Source organism: Centruroides sculpturatus, unplaced genomic scaffold (assembly GCF_000671375.1).
Source record: "Centruroides sculpturatus isolate CEXI.00-Female unplaced genomic scaffold, Cexi_2.0 scaffold248, whole genome shotgun sequence".
In the NCBI taxonomy this organism is placed as follows: Eukaryota; Metazoa; Arthropoda; class Arachnida; order Scorpiones; family Buthidae; genus Centruroides; species Centruroides sculpturatus.
In genome coordinates this window covers 570,301-585,271 of record NW_019384437.1, presented here as the reverse complement: position 1 = coordinate 585,271, position 14,971 = coordinate 570,301, and the positions used below count along the sequence as shown (strand labels likewise).

General features: G+C 23.8%; 1 protein-coding gene across 1 annotated transcript; it reads left to right on the top strand.

Annotated features, from left to right (window-relative positions):
- The first annotated feature begins 1,260 nt into the window (after window positions 1–1,260).
- Window positions 1,261–14,559, top strand: LOC111619964. The gene is made up of 5 exons (XM_023361794.1): window positions 1,261–1,344; window positions 4,889–4,972; window positions 5,052–5,142; window positions 5,257–5,431; window positions 14,519–14,559. Exons 1-5 carry the CDS (start codon window positions 1,276–1,278, stop codon window positions 14,520–14,522), a joined length of 423 nt encoding a protein of 140 aa, XP_023217562.1. The 5' UTR covers window positions 1,261–1,275; the 3' UTR covers window positions 14,523–14,559.
- Window positions 14,560–14,971: the final 412 nt, after the last annotated feature.

Genomic DNA, 14,971 nt, shown 5'->3' with positions numbered 1-14,971 from the left:
TTTCAGAGTTTAATTATGTTAACACTTCATAATTAATTTAAATTTGATTGTAAAATAATACAACATTCTTAAAGAATTATAAAAATTTAACACATTAATAATTTAAAACTTTAAATGAATTATATAACACCGTTCAAAAATTAATTGATGAAAAATAAAGTTATAAATTCAATATAATTTTAAGAGAGAGAAAATATAAAATAATGAAAATAGATTATAAAAAATTTATCAAGCTTACCTTAAGTAATTTATATTTTTTTAAAGTATAATTTTACAAATAATTTAAAAAGAATGATATAAAATGTAGAAGAAATTATAAATTTAACAAGATGAGAACTTATAAAAATCCATTTTAAAGTAAATAATAATTATGATTTAAAAAGTTATAATGTTTTTATTCAACAGAATTTGTCAATAAAACAGATTTTAAGATGATTTTAACACGTTTAAGACGATCATTTTAAGAATTAACTTACAATTAGTTTAAAATAAAAAATTTTTAAAGAAAATCTTTAAAAAAACCCATTGTCATGATATATTTTTAGCTATTCGTATCATAAATTTAGAATAAGAAATTTCCCTCTGGGCCTCAATGCATTACTATACACACCTTACAAGTCACCATATCTTTAAACGTGCGATACATATAAAACAATCCAAAAAATGTTATTATAATCTACAGTTTAATATTTTAAAAATAAATTACATTTAAATTGATCGCATTTATTATAAAGAATTATCTTTAAAATAAAAAAATAAAAAAATTTAAATTTTCATGTCTCATCTAATTAATGGGTTAAAAATATTAAGTTTAACAAATTATTTTGAGAAAAAAATTAGATAAGGTAAATTTTATTTTAAACTTATTGTTATTATTATTTTATTAAAGGTAACTTATATTCCTTTTAAAAATCATTTTTTCAAAAAAATATTTCCTCAAAAATTGATGAAAACTTCATGGGTTAATTCTACAGAAATAACCACCGTTTTTTTTTTGCCTGGACCGCATTTAATCAGAGATTTTTAAAAGGAATATAAAGAAAAAAAACCGCACCATTGATATATACATAAAGGTAACTTATTTGTTTGATAAGATAATTATATTTTTCATATTCTTTATTTGTTTAAAATATTTTTTCTTCTATCAATCCTGATGACCTTAAATGAACTTTAGTAAATTTTTTGAAATTGTCACTAGAGGGAGCCACTTAGCCTCCTACAAAAGGTTTATACCCTATATCTTGAAGATTGACAGTTGAATGTGACCAGTTGGTCATGGCTCGTTCTTTGATCCTGTTCATCTTACTTGCGGCAATTGTAATTGCCGTCGTTTCCTGCAAAGAGGTGAGCTGGAAAATTATTAAATTATTTTTAAAAAATAAGTAAATTTTATGTTTATTTTAAATTTTTTTCAAATATATTTTTTTCAATTTATCAATAAATATATATATACTTTATATGTTTTGCTTAAGTGCATCCTTTAATTGATCTTCTGTACAGCATCTAGTTAAATTGATTACTCTTTTTTCTTAAAAATAATTTTAAAAAGTTAAGCTAAATTCCAAGTAGCATTTTATAAATTTTTTAAAGCAATTTTTAATATTATAAGTGAAATAATTTTCCGTAAAATTATAAAGAAAAAATCTGGTTAGAAGGACGTTAGAAAAAATTCCGATTAATTGATCTTCCATGTTGGATTGACTAACATGAATTGCTCGTATTTACTCAGGAGGAATTGTAAGCTATAAAAACTTTTCTTAATAGCTACCTGCACTTGGAAGTTGCTAAGTTTTAGTCGTAAATGTTCTCGTAAACGCGTTTAAAATTGCCTATTTATATGATACAATTTTGCTAAATATGTTTTAAAGAACATTATATAAATAAACAAATATTGTATTTTATAAACATAATTTGCTTTTAAAAGTAATTCTAATACTTAATCGATCATTAAGTAAAATCGATAAATCGATAAAACTGATTTACAAACTCGAGATTGATCACCGAAGCAATTTATCTTTACGTGTTGCATTTAAAAATGGCATTAAGAAAGTATCTAAAGAAATTTTTCTTCGCATTTTTGTATACTTTAATAATTTAAATTATTTTTTAAATCGTTATCCAACGAAAATATAATTTTCTCATGGAATAATTAATAAAATGCCAATAATTTTATAGAAGTAATTAATAAATAACACGATAAAAATACTAAATTATTTAAAAGTAAATCCGTTCCTAATTATAATTAATTTTATGATATAAGGATAATTTATTTTAATTATTGAAATTTTATTAAGAATTTTAAAATATTTTAAAAAAATCAATTCTTACAATATGTTTTTAATCTTATTATTATCATTGTTTTTATTTTTACTTTACTCGAGTTTCTAGAATTATTTTCTTCTTCCTTTTCGTATCTTCTAATGCAGGAGTTACTTTGAACATTTTTTTTTTCTAACGTAATGAATAGAAGAACATTTTCATCGATTTTTTTCTGTTTTAGTTCCTTACAGAATAAAATAAATTCTCAAGTAAAAAAAATAATTTGTAATTTTTTTTCTACTAATCTTCAAAACTAATTCTGAAAAGTTTTAAAAGATGCATAACGTTTTATTCCTTTTAACGTAACCGGAAACATCTAAAAGCTAATCTCTTAGCATACTGAATATATAATTTTAAAAAAAGCATATCTAATGCTTCAAAACTAATTATCTTCCTAGAGCATGTGTTAGATCTATTTGGTACAAAGAATGAACTATTCAGGCAAACAAACCTTTGACTTATTCATGTCAGAATGAATTGCACCCCAGGCACTTCCTCTCCTTATTTTATAGATAATGAGCAATAAGAAAATTGACATAAAAAGTATATACTGTATATATGTTAATTTTAACCTAAAAAAACATTTTCAAATATTAAAAGATTATTAATCCAGTTTCTATTACAAAAAAATTTAAAAATGTTTAATCTTTCCAACTAGTTAAATGCTGTATTAAGTCATGAATGTTTTCTGCATAAGAAGTCTATAAAGTTGTTTAATTTTGCATTTTCTTTCTTGTTTGTTTTTTTAAACTAGAAATGTTAGCATTAAATGCAAGAAATCAATCCAAGTCAGATAGTTAATCAAGGCAATCAGACAACGTCGTTTGTCTTTCGAGTTGATTGGATTTGGCAAATGCTATTTCCACTAGAGAAACAACCAATAAATTTAATTCTTTTGCATGGTTGCTATTCATCTTAACAAGCAAAAACCATCAAGCTTCCAAAATATCGAACTTATCCTTCTCTCTCTCTGTCTCTCTCTATAAAAAAACCCCACTAAATAACGCATATTGTTTAGTGCATTTTGTTACAGAATAGCATCTTATCATTCTATGTAGCAGACACTATTGCCTTCTGGCTAATATCCCAGACAATCGGCTTCATTGATGAACCGGTTCTGAAGCAGAAGGATGTGAATGGAATGGTTGCAGGTGCAGAACTTGTTCTCTTATAAAGTAGGACAAGCTAAAGACAAATTCTTTTTTAAACGGAAATTGTTACTTTGCTTCGTTATAATATTATAAAACACTATTATTCCTCTAGAATAAACCTTTTTTTTATATTGTTATTATCATTATCTTTATACAATCTTCTTGTGAATAATAATGGTTTTATTGAACAGATGTTGCCGAAAAAGGATGTTTTTCATAAGCGATTTTATTATCAAAATCTAAACAAATTTAATCACTTAAAGATTTAATTGGACCCCAAAAAAATTTTAATGTTTAGTAATATTTTAGAATTAATTTTATTTGTAAAGCTGTTAAGTAGACTACATTTATATCCATTTTAATTATAAAACATCTATAGAAGTCTGCATGTTAGATTAAATTTTGTGATAAATGATAGTTCGACCTCTTGTTAGATATCTGTTAATTTAGAAGGCCACCTTTTTTATTCTCTTTTTAAATATCAGCACTCTTTCGACACAATTGAAGTGTAATATCTTCTTACTAGGAACTGTTTGTTAGAAGAGATAAAATATTTCCTCGGGTGGAATAATAGAAAGAGATCTAGAAAAGAAAAGAACGTCTAGATTTAACTGGAAAGTTTCCGGAAATAGAAAGCTCCATCGTATTATTTATCGCGGAAACAATCCGGAAAATTGCCTTATTTCTCTTCTATCAGTTGACTATTCTTTCGGAAAACAACCCTCGTGAAAAAAAAACTATATTTATATTATTTATTATTAATTTTCTATTTATAAATTGTAAAAGTTTAAGACTATGTTGAATAACTATGGCGAAAATGAAAATATATTTAAAAATCATTATAAAATTTAAAAAATTACTATAAATGTAAATATTAATGCGTAATTGGTTATCTTGGAATGAAATTTAACCAATAAATAAATTTAGAAAAAATTGTAATTAACATTAACCAATCAATCAATCATTAGTAAAATACGATTGAATGATTGGTTAATGTTAATTAACTATTTTGAAGTAACAACCAATAAGCTTATTTAATTAAGCTTTTAAAATTTGATTGGATATGTTTTTGAATTATTTCAAAAAAATATGATTTTATTGGTTAAACTGTACAGAATTGCTGTAACAATAACAGGTGTTTTAAATGAAACTTTTTATGTTTATGATATAAAAATAATAAAAATTTAAAACAGTTATAAAAATAAAATATTTAATTTTATAATATTAGGCAAATATTAATATTTTTTATATCGTTTGATATATAATATATAAAATGTATTAAAATAAGCGTTGTACTGTACAGTACTACACAAAATAAATAATCACTGATTAACACAGTATAAATTAAAGAAAATAATAATAATAATAAAGTTTATCTTTTAAAATATTAACAAATTTAAATATAAATTATTTTTCAGATAAAAAGAAACAAACATAAAACAAAGGCATCAATAAGAGCTGGTTTGATTGAAAAAAGCGAAAGTAAACACATTCATCAACAGGTAAAAATATTTAATTTATGTTTAGATTTTCTATATTAAAATGTTAAATGTTAAATATTTTATTTATTTATTTATTTAGAAGTTAAAAAATGAAAATTTTATGAAACATAAATCAGAAAAACATCAGAGGAAGCAGGATACTAACAAACGCAATCACCCCTTATATCACAGTAAGTAAATCAGAGAAGCAGGATACTAGCAGACAATCTCATCTGGTTTTTCTAGTTTTTTTTTAATGCTCGCATATAAATTTTTTTATGGATTCCTTTTTTTTTTATTTTTAGTGGCGAAACAATCCATAAGAGAAGATATCGAAGATATTGCAGGGAAATATAAACCAATGCATACTTTCTTGAGATCTTTACCTACGAGGAAACAACCAAGACGTAAATATGAGAATAGAAAAGTTAAAAAAGTTCAGAAAAAGAAAAGACAACAAAATAAAAGAAAAATTGAGTGGTAGTCGCATATATAAGAGTTAAGGTTATGGTGTATAATATCAAAAAAAAAAAAAATTAAAAATCATACGCATATTTTCATCATTAGTTAATTCTGTATTACGTAAACGGCAATTTATATAATGTTCATTATTTTTACATAATTAAATATTTAAGCTATAGATTATATTAACAGTAGTTTATTCGGCAATTTAACTGTTTATTTGTTTTGTCTTTCATATTTTTTTTAAAAATTCATATATAATCGATGAAACGATTTTCTGTTTCGTTTACTGTACAGTACGTATTGTAATGTACTGTACTGTACCTCTTTAGTGATTTCTATAGAAATATTTACTATATAAATACCTTGTAGGTAGCATTTTTGTTTTTTTTTTTTTAAATAAAAATTTATAAATGTTTTTTTCATCTATTATCCTATCTTAAATGATTTCGAGTAATTCGTATTGTTCTTATGAATTAAACTCTTAAATAAATATATTAATTGAATTTATGATGAGAATTCTGTATGCATATATCAATTAATTAAAACTTAATATTATAAATTAATGAATAATTAATTATATAAATGTTCTATAAATTTAATAAAAGATAGTTGTTAAATTATAAATGTCGTTATATCTTGAAATGATTGTTATATTGATATTTTTTTCTTTTTGTTTTTTATTAAGAAAATTTACTTTCTGAAATAAAAATAAATAAAATTAATTTAAACACATTAAATATTGAATTTAAAATAATTAAGGCGTGAAAACATTACAATTTTATTAAATCATCTTATTTCGCGACATAACAAATAAATATAAACGTATGTAATTTAATTGAAAAAAACGTCTAAAAAGTAAAATTATTTTTAAATTAAATTTACATTCGATTTCTATATTATTGTATTACATAGTTTAATTTATAAAATAACATTCATTACAATAATCATCATACACTTGTTGAAAATATAATTTCTGCTGTTTAAAACACAATTATTAAAGCTTATTAATAAATTATTGTTAAGTAGGGCCTAAATGTTAATTTTTTATTTTTAAAGATTATTTATCTAATTCTTTAATTATAGTTTAACGTGTCAAATGTATGTTGGAAAGAAATTTGTATTCAAGATAAACTGTAAATGAATAAAATTTCAAATTAAAGAGATGAATATGCAAACAAAACATTATTTACGTTCAAAATCATAAATAATAGCGTTTTTTATTCAGACACGAATTTACGACAAGTTATTATTTATACTGTTATTTACACATTTATTTATTGGATAAAGCATTTTTCAGTGGAAATAACCAGAAAAAAATAAATTGGAAAAATAACGATACTTCCATCATTTTTTATTTCTCGAAAATATCATTATTACAGCAATATAACACTAGTCAGTTATCAATATGACATTTGAATATCCAACCAATATTCAAACAAATATCGTTAAAATATTTTTTTAAAGTGTTTTTTTAATTTATTGTCATTTATTTTCTAACAACTATATTAATTTTAATATTTTAATTTATATATTTTTAGTTCCGCTTGCTTAAAAAACAATAATTACTAATGAAAATTGTCTTGTATGAAGCAAATATTGATTTAACTTTTAAGTCCATAAATTTCAAATTTTTGCGAATTAATATTTATTTTAAATGTTAAACAAAACATAATTTTCGCCTAAATATTCCTTATAAATATGCAATTACTTGATATTACTTAAATAAGAATTATTTAATTAATTTATTCGTTAATTATAGGCCTATATTATTTTAAAAATTAATCTGGCACGCTTATTTCTGCTTTTTCTCTCCTCCCTTTGTTTAATTAAATGAAATTATTAATGAAAGTACAGTACATACTATATTTACAAATTAATAGAATACATGAATATTTTAAAATATAAATCGTGTAAATTAGTTAATTTTTATAAACTAATCTAGTAAAATATAGAAGACAAACTACGTACTGTACACTTATTAATGCATATTATTTTGAGTTAGGAATATCTTAAATGTAAAATATAATGAAGTGATACTTGAAAAAGATCTGTAAATATTTATTTAACCAAAAAAATATTAATTAATATTATAATAAAGAACAAGAAAAAAAATATTACTTTTCAACTGTTCCTTAATTAAGTTATGATTAGAACATTGAAATTAATTAATTTGTGTTTTTATAATCCTAGACAAAAATATGTCAACTTTCAATCGATATTCAAATATGAATATTGCGTATTACAAAAGATTTCTATCTGTAACACATGGTTTCTTTCCCAAAGTGTAATACGCGTACCCCAGAGGCACGCGAAAGGTCTTCATGAGTACAACAGAAGGTAATTTTAGGCTCTGTACTGTACTGCACTGTACAATAAGTACAGTGCACTGACAAAGAAGGGAATACTGGTTACTTACAAACATTTAAGAAGGGGGAATGCTCTAATATAATAATTTTCTTATCTTTTATACTCCTTTGTTACAGTGAATGAATTTCATGTTTTCTTTACGACGTGTATTTAGGCAAAATTCAAATTAACCAATGAGAGTATAAAAAAGTACAAATAGTTAATCACGTGACGGCGTTTAAACTTACTTTTAAGCACTTAAATTGCTGATCAGCAAATTCGAATATTTAATTCCTGCGTATGAATAAGAAATAAATATTCGACTTTTCTCTAACTAGTCATTTTAAACGTTTGAGTAAGTTTGAATATTATTTTATTTTATTCACGAAGCGGATTTTTAAATAAGAGCCTGGCATTTTATGTCATTTACTTATATTTGAACTTAAAAAAATTTGATCCATTGTTTAGTAAATTATTATTAAGCTCGTTATATCATTGCAGTGATTAAATAAATGAAATTCAAAACTAATTATCAAGAAATGTTACATAAATTTTATTAATGAATTTTAACTTATTTAGGAATTAATTATAAATATAAAACATAAACAGAAACATACATAAAAGAATACATTGTAGACAAACAAATTTATATTGATTTCTATATTTTATTTATGAAATATTTTAAAATTTCTCTCATTTATTTGTTCTAAAAATCGTTTTTACAAACGAAAAAGACATAAAAGTAGAATATCCACTAAGGCTACNTTAAAAGAGAAAAAAAAACACATTCCTGCTTATAGCATATGTAGGAATTCATGATAAAAATTAAATAAACTTAATTATAATTACATTCCTTTAATTAATTTACTGTAATTATTTTTAAATTTACGATATATATTTGAATATGAACTGTTATATTACTTACCAAAGTGTATACAGCACAAGCATATGCAGATTTTTTTGTCGAATTACAACCGAAAAAATAGATAGGCTCCATTCCTGAACGAGCAGTTATGATATTAACTCTTGTTTTGCTTATATCATGTGTTACAGTATATATTTATTGCAGCTTATCTTATCTAATTTGTGAACTTAGCACATAAACAAATCATAGGATACTAAAAACCTACACAAAATTAAATTATTTCGCATCAAGCTTAATACATATGATACCAAATTTATGAATAAGATTATATTTTTCTACTTAAATTTCATAAATAACAATGTTTAAACATAGTTTTAAGAGAAAGTGATTAAAATGTATGTTATTTATGCAAATACATCCATTCCCAGAAGCATAAAACACTCTTATTCATCTTTATCAAAATTTTATGAAGTATTTTAAATGTGAAAATACTTGTGCTGAATATAAAACTCCGACAATCTTATTACCAAAATATAATTTAGGAAAGAAATATTTGAAAAGTCAAATTTAAAAAAAATCCCCAATTTGTGAAAATAATAGTAAAATATTATAAAATAAGTCCTGTTTAAATAATCTCTCTTAGTCCCCAAGGAATAGAAGCGATTTTCAGCATTTTAAGCTTCGTTCAATTAGATAAATGATCCACTTCCAAAAAACGATAACATCACTTCCACAATAGGAAATGCAATCGGAATTTTAATGATGGCACAGGATTAATATCGCTTGTTATAATTATACGTATTTATATTTATACGAAAGACGAATTATTTGTATTAAATTGGGTATTTTATTATATTAATAATTACACATTAAAAAACGATATTTATTCGAAAATATAAGGTTTATTATTTATTAATCGGTAACTCGTTTACAATGTTTGGCTTGAGCAATTTTAAGTTCCCTCGAAGTTATGAAAATAATAATAACATTTGAGTTATCTTTAGGCAAAATCCAAAATAAAAAAATAATCAGTTTTAATTATATAATTACAAACAGAATATTCAAAAATTAATTTATAGTTTTTAAGATAACTATGCAGAGTTAGCCTACTGCAGAACTTTTAAATGAATTTATCAGAATTTTTGGAAGCTTTTAATTGTTATTCGAAGAACAGCATAAAGATTTCCACAAAGAAGATTATTTGAATATTCTGATTTCAGAAATTATCGAATTCACTCAATCTAAAATCGTGAAAAATTTTAAAGAGTTTAGAGATAGGGCTAACATGAATAATTATTAAACCTTAAACTGGCCTATTTCGCACGTCATTATAAAAGAAATATGTTATATAGTTTCAAAATAAGTGCAGACTATAAACAGAGTGACAGTGATGTACAGTTTACTGAAGACTGAAATGAATCTAAGGGCTTACAAAATAAAATTACCTCTTTCTATAACCACGATGAAGAAAAAACACTACAATTGGGCCAAATGATATATTACGCGAACAATTTATGATTAAAAAAAATAGTTTTTTTACTGAAAAATACCACTTTTAAGTACAGTACAGTACGAACAGTAAAATGGGTTTCGTCTTGTGCAATGTAAGACAAAAAATAACAGCGTTGCATGGAAGATGATTTACGAGACTAATGGATAATGTAATAAAATCTAGATCTTACTATATTATCCATTCCTTCAGGTCACAAATATTTCAAAATTTTTTTTAATTAAGTGAAATGTACTGTACAGTACAGTATATTTGCTTAACCTGACTCCAATGTGTTGAACCGATTCAGAAATTCATGGTGTATAGATTCGATTGAAAACTTGTGGACTGTTCTGAAAAAGAAAATTACAGAAATTGCCCAATAACAAGGACTTAATAGAGCTGAGACACCATATAGTAGATGTAGGCATTCTTAAAACAGTCATTGCATCCATTCCAAGACAATGTGTAACAGTTATTAAGGCTTAGGTAATCAAATATTACACTTAGAGTTGAAAATTATACGAAAGACAATGGTAATCTTTTCTAATCTTGTATTATTTTGTACGCTTTGTTATCCTCAAATTTATAACGATAGAAATAATCCGCAGGAATAGACGACAAAATTCATAAATAAATTTTATTTTTTAATACTAATTACTGGTACTATAAGTTTTGGTTCCCCGCCTTTATCAAAATAAAGATGTAAATTACTACAGTTAAGCATTTATTTATTGGATTTATTAAAAAAAACAGCTGGAAAATGGAATATCTCACTAACCATTTCCATATGTTTGAGTAGGTAGAAGTTCATATTTCTCATTAATATAATGGAGGAGTTTTATATAATATTGAAATTTTCAAAGTAAAAATAAGTAAAACTTCGTAAATATTCGAATTTCTATTAATGNTTTCTAGAATTATTTTCTTCTTCCTTTTCGTATCTTCTAATGCAGGAGTTACTTTGAACATTTTTTTTTTCTAACGTAATGAATAGAAGAACATTTTCATCGATTTTTTTCTGTTTTAGTTCCTTACAGAATAAAATAAATTCTCAAGTAAAAAAAATAATTTGTAATTTTTTTTCTACTAATCTTCAAAACTAATTCTGAAAAGTTTTAAAAGATGCATAACGTTTTATTCCTTTTAACGTAACCGGAAACATCTAAAAGCTAATCTCTTAGCATACTGAATATATAATTTTAAAAAAAGCATATCTAATGCTTCAAAACTAATTATCTTCCTAGAGCATGTGTTAGATCTATTTGGTACAAAGAATGAACTATTCAGGCAAACAAACCTTTGACTTATTCATGTCAGAATGAATTGCACCCCAGGCACTTCCTCTCCTTATTTTATAGATAATGAGCAATAAGAAAATTGACATAAAAAGTATATACTGTATATATGTTAATTTTAACCTAAAAAAACATTTTCAAATATTAAAAGATTATTAATCCAGTTTCTATTAAAAAAAATTTAAAAATGTTTAATCTTTCCAACTAGTTAAATGCTGTATTAAGTCATGAATGTTTTCTGCATAAGAAGTCTATAAAGTTGTTTAATTTTGCATTTTCTTTCTTGTTTGTTTTTTTAAACTAGAAATGTTAGCATTAAATGCAAGAAATCAATCCAAGTCAGATAGTTAATCAAGGCAATCAGACAAAGTCGTTTGTCTTTCGAGTTGATTGGATTTGGCAAATGCTATTTCCACTAGAGAAACAACCAATAAATTTAATTCTTTTGCATGGTTGCTATTCATCTTAACAAGCAAAAAACATCAAGCTTCCAAAAATATCGAACTTATCCTTCTCTCTCTCTGTCTCTCTCTATAAAAAACCCCACTAAATAACGCATATTGTTTAGTGCATTTTGTTACAGAATAGCATCTTATCATTCTATGTAGCAGACACTATTGCCTTCTGGCTAATATCCCAGACAATCGGCTTCATTGATGAACCGGTTCTGAAGCAGAAGGATGTGAATGGAATGGTTGCAGGTGCAGAACTTGTTCTCTTATAAAGTAGGACAAGCTAAAGACAAATTCTTTTTTAAACGGAAATTGTTACTTTGCTTCGTTATAATATTAAAAAACACTATTATTCCTCTAGAATAAACCCTTTTTTTATATTATTATTATCATTATCTTTATACAATCTTCTTGTGAATAATAATGGTTTTATTGAACAGATGTTGCCGAAAAAGGATGTTTTTCATAAGCGATTTTATTATCAAAATCTAAACAAATTTAACCACTTAAGGATTTAATTGGACCCCAAAAAATTTTAATGTTTAATAATATTTTAGAATTAATTTTATTTGTAAAGCTGATAAGTAGACTACATTTATATCCATTTTAATTATAAAACATCTATAGAAGTCTGCATGTTAGATTAAATTTTGTGATAAATGATAGTTCGACCTCTTGTTAGATATCTGTTAATTTAGAAGGCCACCTTTTTTATTCTCTTTTTAAATATCAGCACTCTTTCGACACAATTGAAGTGTAATATCTTCTTACTAGGAACTGTTTGTTAGAAGAGATAAAATATTTCCTCGGGTGGAATAATAGAAAGAGATCTAGAAAAGAAAAGAACGTCTAGATTTAACTGGAAAGTTTCCGGAAATAGAAAGCTCCATCGTATTATTTATCGCGGAAACAATCCGGAAAATTGCCTTATTTCTCTTCTATCAGTTGACTATTCTTTCGGAAAACAACCCTCGTGAAAAAAAAACTATATTTATATTATTTATTATTAATTTTCTATTTATAAATTGTAAAAGTTTAAGACTATGTTGAATAACTATGGCGAAAATGAAAATATATTTAAAAATCATTATAAAATTTAAAAAATTACTATAAATGTAAATATTAATGCGTAATTGGTTATCTTGGAATGAAATTTAACCAATAAATAAATTTAGAAAAAATTGTAATTAACATTAACCAATCAATCAATCATTAGTAAAATACGATTGAATGATTGGTTAATGTTAATTAACTATTTTGAAGTAACAACCAATAAGCTTATTTAATTAAGCTTTTAAAATTTGATTGGATATGTTTTTGAATTATTTCAAAAAAATATGATTTTATTGGTTAAACTGTACAGAATTGCTGTAACAATAACAGGTGTTTTAAATGAAACTTTTTATGTTTATGATATAAAAATAATAAAAATTTAAAACAGTTATAAAAATAAAATATTTAATTTTATAATATTAGGCAAATATTAATATTTTTTATATCGTTTGATATATAATATATAAAATGTATTAAAATAAGCGTTGTACTGTACAGTACTACACAAAATAAATAATCACTGATTAACACAGTATAAATTAAAGAAAATAATAATAATAATAAAGTTTATCTTTTAAAATATTAACAAATTTAAATATAAATTATTTTTCAGATAAAAAGAAACAAACATAAAACAAAGGCATCAATAAGAGCTGGTTTGATTGAAAAAAGCGAAAGTAAACACATTCATCAACAGGTAAAAATATTTAATTTATGTTTAGATTTTCTATATTAAAATGTTAAATGTTAAATATTTTATTTATTTATTTATTTAGAAGTTAAAAAATGAAAATTTTATGAAACATAAATCAGAAAAACATAAGAGGAAGCAGGATACTAACAAACGCAATCACCCCTTATATCACAGTAAGTAAATCAGAGAAGCAGGATACTAGCAGACAATCTCATCTGGTTTTTCTAGTTTTTTTTTAATGCTCGCATATAAATTTTTTTATGGATTCCTTTTTTTTTTATTTTTAGTGGCGAAACAATCCATAAGAGAAGATATCGAAGATATTGCAGGGAAATATAAACCAATGCATACTTTCTTGAGATCTTTACCTACGAGGAAACAACCAAGACGTAAATATGAGAATAGAAAAGTTAAAAAAGTTCAGAAAAAGAAAAGACAACAAAATAAAAGAAAAATTGAGTGGTAGTCGCATATATAAGAGTTAAGGTTATGGTGTATAATATCAAAAAAAAAAAAAATTAAAAATCATACGCATATTTTCATCATTAGTTAATTCTGTATTACGTAAACGGCAATTTATATAATGTTCATTATTTTTACATAATTAAATATTTAAGCTATAGATTATATTAACAGTAGTTTATTCGGCAATTTAACTGTTTATTTGTTTTGTCTTTCATATTTTTTTAAAAAATTCATATATAATCGATGAAGCGATTTTCTGTTTCGTTTACTGTACGTATTGTAATGTACTGTACATCTTTAGTGATTTCTATAGAAATATTTACTATATAAATACCTTGTAGGTAGCATTTTTGTTTTTTTTTTAAATAAAAATTTATAAATGTTTTTTTCATCTATTATCAGAAAAAGAAAAGACAACAAAATAAAAGAAAAATTGAGTGGTAGTCGCATATATAAGAGTTAAGGTTATGGTGTATAATATCAAAAAAAAAAAAAATTAAAAATCATACGCATATTTTCATCATTAGTTAATTCTGTATTACGTAAACGGCAATTTATATAATGTTCATTATTTTTACATAATTAAATATTTAAGCTATAGATTATATTAACAGTAGTTTATTCGGCAATTTAACTGTTTATTTGTTTTGTCTTTCATATTTTTTTAAAAAATTCATATATAATCGATGAAGCGATTTTCTGTTTCGTTTACTGTACGTATTGTAATGTACTGTACATCTTTAGTGATTTCTATAGAAATATTTACTATATAAATACCTTGTAGGTAGCATTTTTGTTTTTTTTTTAAATAAAAATTTATAAATGTTTTTTTCATCTATTATCCTATCTTAAATGATTTCGAGTAATTCGTATTGTTCTTATGAATTAAACTC

Excerpts from the sequence above, each read along its gene's own strand:
- LOC111619964 (XM_023361794.1), top strand. The coding sequence starts at position 1,276 with ATGGCTCGTTCTTTGATCCTGTTCATCTTACTTGCGGCAATTGTAATT. Across the intron at positions 1,345-4,888 it reads CCGTCGTTTCCTGCAAAGAG|ATAAAAAGAAACAAACATAA; the intron begins GTGAGCTGGAAA and ends ATTATTTTTCAG. Across the intron at positions 5,143-5,256 it reads CAATCACCCCTTATATCACA|TGGCGAAACAATCCATAAGA; the intron begins GTAAGTAAATCA and ends TTTTATTTTTAG.